Consider the following 6,737-nt stretch of genomic DNA (forward strand, 5'->3'; position numbering starts at 1 on the left):
CGAGCCGCCGAGCTGTCGCTGTTCTGGCCCCTCGGCGCCGCCCCCGCGCCGCCAAGGAACCGTCCAAAGAGTATCACCGAGGAGGAGGAAACGGCGGCAAGATGCGGATCGGAGTCGTCGACTCGTACATGATCCTGAAGAAGATCGGCCAGGGAGGATACGGCGCCGTCTGGAAGGCACTGGCGCACTGCACGTCGAGTCCGGCGAGCTCGTCGCCATCAAGTCGAGCCTCCACGCCGTCGGCGAGGCGGCGGCGCTGCTGCGAGAGGCCGCCATGCTCGCCGCGTGCGCGGGCAACCCCGCGGTGGTGCGGCTCAGGGAGGTGGCGCGCGGCTCGGACATGCACGACCTCCACCTCGTCATGGAGTACGTCGTCGGCCGGAGCCTCCAGGACGTCATCACCTCGCTCCGCCGCCGCCATCGGCACCAGCACCACCCGTTCTCGGAGTCGGAGACGCGCCGCGTCATGGCGCAGCTGCTGGCCGGCGTCTCGACGATGCATGCGCACGGCGTCGTCCACCGCGACCTCAAGCCCGGGAACGTGCTCGTCAGCGCGGAAGACGGACACCTCAAGATCTGCGACCTGGGTCTCGCCACGTCCGTGGTCGCGCCGCTGCTCACGGACGACACGGATCCCGAAGGCACGCCTGGGTACATGGCGCCGGAGCTGCTTCTGGGCGAGAAGGACTGCGGCGTGCCCATCGACGTGTGGGCGCTCGGATGTAACATGGCGGTCCTCGTCACCGGGCAAACGCTCTTTCCGGAGGAAGACTTGTGTCAGCAGCTCATCAGCATCGTCAACCTCCTAGGGATCCCAGACGACGTCTCGTTGATGCCACTGGGTGTCTCGGGGCCCAGCAAGCTGCGCGAGAGGGTGCCGAAGGAGAGGCTGTCGCAAGAGGGATTCGACGTCTTGGAAGGTCTGCTGGAGTACAACCCCATGGACAGGCTCACCGCCGTTGACGCGCTGAAGATGCCGTGGTTTGCAGCCAAAGATGACTGACGACGGACGTTGCAGCAGAGACCCGAACATGAGTACATGACTGCTGTAGTGTTACGTTAAGGTAGTTTGATGTACTCTAGTTAGATTATCGTTTGCCCTGTGTCAGCCTTAGTTATTTGATGATGTTGATTCAGTGAGCAGATCAGCTAGGGTTTAGCTGCAGAGTTGCATGATTAAATCTTTGAATTGTTATGCTGCAAAAATGCAATCACAATCTCGGGCTGTACTATCTTCCAAATATATATTTTGTATGTACACTGTCCCATTGAAATGTGCAAATTTATTTTGTTGTTTCTACAACTTTTATAAGTATGTTCACTATTGATTGAGTTTCTGAAATCTTGTTAAGCCAGGGGATAATGTGAGCTGACAGTGATTCTTATTCTATCGCTGTCAGTTTTCAGACACGGATAGTTCCTGCAGCTCACACTTGACAACATACATGAATAACAACAGATGTGACAGCGGTTCACAAATATCTAATCCCCACAGATCACAGCAGTCCATATTCCGCAAAACTAAGGTTCTTTGCACACATAATGCTTGCATATGTATAACCGCACAATCAATAGCAGAAGTTCAGATAAATTTACAGTTCATTGAAAACAAAGTACATGTCAGATGAAACGACAAACCTGTTCTTCAGGTTTTGGGATTGTATGAAAACTACAGAAATTACACTCCAACAATGCTTCATCATTTTTTTCATCTTTCAGGTAGTGGACAGAATCAAGAGCTGCCATGACATCTTATCTGATCCTGCAACTTTTGTCTGGGTCACTGAAACAGCCCTGTCATTTTCTTCAGAAATTATGGAGAAATAAACATAGAAAGTCACTGCACTCTGCAGAATGATCAGCTCTTCCACAAATTATATATGTTTGTCAGGGAGCAATTCCACAACTCGCTGTTAACACAAAAGAAGAATTCTTCAACAAAACCATTGAGGTTCCATGTTTGTAAACATGCTGAAGGGGATATATACCGGGAAGCTTAAGGGGATCAGTTGCATCACTTGCCCAAGTATACCTGAGTATTCCATGTTTGTAATAATGCTATGTCAATAACTACATACATGTTAAATGTTATGGGACATAATGACAATTGCTAATGGGCATGTGAATTTCAATTGGCTTGCTACAGGTGACACTGGATCTCTCCTGCCTGCAAGGCATCAAAGGAAGAATTGATGGTTCTTTTCAAGGTTTTAAATCTCCGGCTAAGCCTCTTAGCGATTGAAGTCTGCAAAAGCTACGAGCAGCTATAGCGGGCTATAGCTCCAGCTAATTTGTTTAGCGGTTTTGACAAAAAGAGACAAAAATCATTGATCATTTCACATATTCATCAGTCATCGCTCATCAGTTCACAAGAACAGAGCTCCAGGACCATCACAAGACGTTTGGCATAACATATACAATGCTCATCATCAGTTCAAGCACAAATGCAATGACGAAACATTATCAGATCAATCAGCATGGTGGGTGCCAAGCTCAAAGCGCTCAGAACTACGGGTCATCCGCTGACAATTGGATGAGTCCGCTTGACTTTTGCCCAGCAAAGCACTTAGCGGCTACAAAAGGAGGCTTATTAGCGGCTATAGCGGGCTAAATACAGCTATTAGCGGCAGCTAACTCATAGCGGCGAAAGTGAATTATCCTAGCGGCTTATCTTCCTAGCAGCTATCTCCGGCTATAGCGGCAGCTATAGCCAGAGATTTAAAACCTTGGTTCTTTTACCAGGTACACTCTATATGAGAACACGTGTCTCAGATGAACTTCAAGTATTGTGATTCAGTTTGCATTAACAGTTTAGTAGAGCTCAAGCGAAATTTGTATCAAGCACAAGTATAGTACATGAAAAGCCTGAACAAAATGACAAAATACAACTTCGGCAATCTAAAGGAATCATGCTTCACTAGAAATCAAAAGTGCGTATGTCATGGTCAGCATGACCTACACTAGAAGGAGACAACAGACCAAGGCAATAGGCTAGTTAAGTAGCTAGGGGCTATAGGCCCAGCTATTATAGATCAGCACTCAATAGAAGGATAGTTCATGGGCCAAGCCCATAGCAATTGTAACCCCCCTTATATATATATGAGGGAGACACTTAATGAGAAGGCAAGCAAGTTTAAGGTTAATCCCTTCTATCTCCATCCCCTCTCTTCTCTATCTGTCGCCGCCCCTCTCCTCTCTTCTCTCTATCGCCCCCGCTCCTTCCTCCTCGCCTGCGCCACTCCTGCCAGCGCTGCAGCCCGCCCAAGCCGCCGGCTGCTCCTCCTGGACAGCCAAGCCGCTAGCCAACTGCCGCCACCTGCTGCCAGCCGGCCACCCAACAGCCCTAGCCGGCCACTCAAGCCCCGATCGGCCCCAGCCGATCTCGTCGGTCGCGGAGGCAATCAAGCGCCTGACAACTGGTATCCGGATCCCGTCCTGTCCTAGGTAGATTGGGCACATCATCCCAACTACCAAGAAAAAGCCTATTCCCTCGACTGAAGGCAGATGCAAGGCTGAGGCTCAATGTGTCAACGGCACTACTCACGATCAAATTCGGGCCGACCCCAATTCAAACAATGGCCATCCAAAATTGAGGCCATGCGCCCCTGAAACTCATGGAGTCACTAGCGCACAAACATCGGCATAGCCACGCTAACCGACCGATAGGCCACCCAACGTACGGCTACGACTAGTCGAGTGATGTTCGATCGAAACACTCGGGGGCTATGTGTGCATGACAATACTTGTTCCAGAAACAAAGGACGATCTTGAACCGACGATCTACAATACTCGAATAGAGAGCACCCTATGGGCTCCTGTCGAATGTCGTGCCGCTCCAACTCTCGAATGTATCACGATGACCCATCCGAGCATTTAGGGGCTACTACCACGCACAATCATCACACACAGAGGACTCGACTTGCAATAAAACACCAAGAAACTGCAAGATCCAAGCTTTATTACACCTTTTTACAAGAAGTACACAATCTACTCCAAAAGGGGGGCGTCCTTGATGATCCGCTCCATGTCAACAACGGCGGCTATCGCCTTAGAGTTACCACTGAATTCGGTAATCAATCGCGCGACGTCAACATGGTCGGGAATCTCCTCCGCCGCCAGAAACCCCGGTGTCACCCTACACAAATCCATCTTATGTCGAAGACGGGAGATAGGCCGTGGTCATGGCTCCCACGGCCCCATGGCAGACCCCATGAGCCACCACCTCCCTATGTCAGGAGGCAGCGGAGCCGATAAGGAATGCTCGTCCCCGCCGACAACACCATCATGACTGTGGCAACCTCCGCATCATGAAGCGCCGAATAACGCTCTCTGCTGGATTGCACCAAGGCAGGGAAGGAACATGTCCAGGCGGCTGCCTCATTCCACCCATGGGTAGCCTCTGCCAACTGCCCGGCCAGATCATCGCTGTCCTGTCACAGGCAGCTAACTGCTCCCAATGCCGAGGAAGAAGAAGGGAAAAACTCAGAGTTACCCCCATCAAGATACAGATCGAACGAATCTCAAAAGAAATGGAATCCAACTCAAAGGCAAGAACCGCCTTGGCTACTGCCACTGCGTCCTTGGCCTCAGTAGCTTCTCCATTCGTGGCATCAAGCGCCGTCTCCATGACCGAGATATACTCTCTCAGTCACCTCTCCTCCCAAGTGACATCGTGAAGGGCTTCATGCGTCACATCCGCCTCCTACACCATGGCAAGGACACCTCCTCCATCACCGCCTCACCTCAATGGAAGCTACGACAATGACGGAGCACCCGGGCCAATGGGGAGCCTCGGAGCAGGGTGCGCCATCGAAATTGCCCTGCAATAGACGACTTGCTCCAATCACCCTTCTTCCCGATAAGGTCAAGGGATGGATCTGTACTTACCCGAGTTGCACCAAGTCCTCGTGGAGAAGAACAGGGCCCTGGAACATGCGCTTCTAGGCGGCCCCCTCCTCCATCTCCACCCTCGCGTGCTTGTCACCGGCCATGGATGATGGACATAAGCTTGGGGGAGATCACGACAAATGATGGAAGGTAAGAAAACAGAAGCTATAACACATACTTACTAACTCTCCTCTGTTTCCCCTGTTTTTATAGGCAGGGGATGCGCACGGCAAATGGAATTCCAATAATCTCTCCAACAGTGGGGCTAGGCCACCACGTCCCCAGAATCTCCAAGGGATGCCTTCTGAGAAAAACGCGTGGAGAAACGAGCCACCAAAACCGATGCCCCAGCTTCGCCGAGAAGGAATCCATCCGTGCAACAGCAGGAACCATGGGGCCCAATGGTCCAAAACTCGACGTACCATCCAACGAGTCGTTGCAGGCGAGTGATCTAACACTCAGATCAAGTACTTGGCCCGGCTCACCCCATTAGCAGGTGTAAGCAATAGTGATTCGTTCACTATCGACCCTGACCTATTAGAGTCAGGGGGTGTTGGCGGTCCACGATCAATCCGACCGCCAATTAAGACATAAAAATGGAGAAATTGTGGCAGAACCTCCTAAATTATAGGGCCCACATGCATCTGTCATTGTCCATTAACTTCTGACGACTATGCACATGTCCCTGGTAACTTAAGAAGCCTGTCGGGTGTCCTCGGGAAACCCGAATCATCCACGATTTCTTTCGAGCAGGATCCATTACAGAGTCATTGCAGTATTACAACAATTTATTCATTAATTTACATCAAAGTAAAATAGCGGAAGTCTTACAATAACTTAGTTACAAAACAATTGTTTCACAAACCAAGTAGGATTATTATTACAAACCATAGTAGTGGAGTAGCCTAAGTAGCATAAAACAAAACACATAATTAAAGTGCCCTGCCCAAGGGTCACACATTTACTTGTCATCTTTGATTTGAACAACCGTCATGCAGCATGGTCCAAGGCATACCTGCTCATGAGGCTTACCTGCAACAAGGGTTAAAGAACCCTGAGTACAAAAGTACTCAACAAGACTTAACCGACGTAAAAACGGAGAAGACTTAGGAATGCAGGCTTGGGGATTCAAGGTAAGGCTTTAGCAAGAATCAAAGTTCTTTTGCGTAAAAGCTCTCTAACAAGATTCTTTCTTTCAACATTTAAATCTTTATACGGATCATATATAAAGCTGACATGATCCATATTGAGATCATGAACTTCATATCAAACTCTTTCTCAAATCCTACTCAAGTTCCATTCGTTAACTACGATGATGAACAGTGAGTTGAGTCTCCATAATCGAGGAGCAATGATGATTCGAACCAATTATAACCTAGCTAGGGATTCCCAACCACACGACATATGCAGGTCCCTGACCTACATATACCAACCTACCCTTAGATTCTCTAAAACAAGAATGGGTCCACGCCACCCAAGAGCACAGAACTCCACCAATCCAGCCCATTGCCACGTGGGTACACGCTACTCTCACCATCTCTCCATCCCCAGTGCGCGAGTAGCCATTCTCGTAATAGAATAGGCGAGTTAAGGCTTACCGGGGTATGTGGCCAGTACTACAAAGTCTCACCTCTTACAATTCAACAACGGACGGTTCTTAATCGACACAGGCGGAAAGAACCCGCTCACAAGACATCCATGTCTTGTGGCTCTCATACAAACCGAGTCCGCCCGGTCTAGATTTATTACTCCACATGATTATATCTCATGATAACATAAATAACCAATTATATCTAAAAATCCATTTATATCTCACAGGTGACAGGTAATCACCCGACTTTTATAGATCT

At 49.4% G+C, this 6,737-nt stretch overlaps 1 protein-coding gene across 1 annotated transcript; it reads left to right on the top strand.

Moving 5' to 3' along the window:
* Positions 1-274: 274 nt before the first annotated feature.
* On the top strand, positions 275-1,003 carry LOC136489160 (putative cyclin-dependent kinase F-2). The gene has a single exon (XM_066485874.1). The coding sequence runs from the start codon at positions 275-277 to the stop codon at positions 1,001-1,003; it is 729 nt and encodes a 242-aa protein (XP_066341971.1).
* Positions 1,004-6,737: the final 5,734 nt, after the last annotated feature.

Source organism: Miscanthus floridulus, chromosome 10, assembly GCF_019320115.1.
Source record: "Miscanthus floridulus cultivar M001 chromosome 10, ASM1932011v1, whole genome shotgun sequence".
NCBI lineage: Eukaryota > Viridiplantae > Streptophyta > Magnoliopsida > Poales > Poaceae > Miscanthus > Miscanthus floridulus.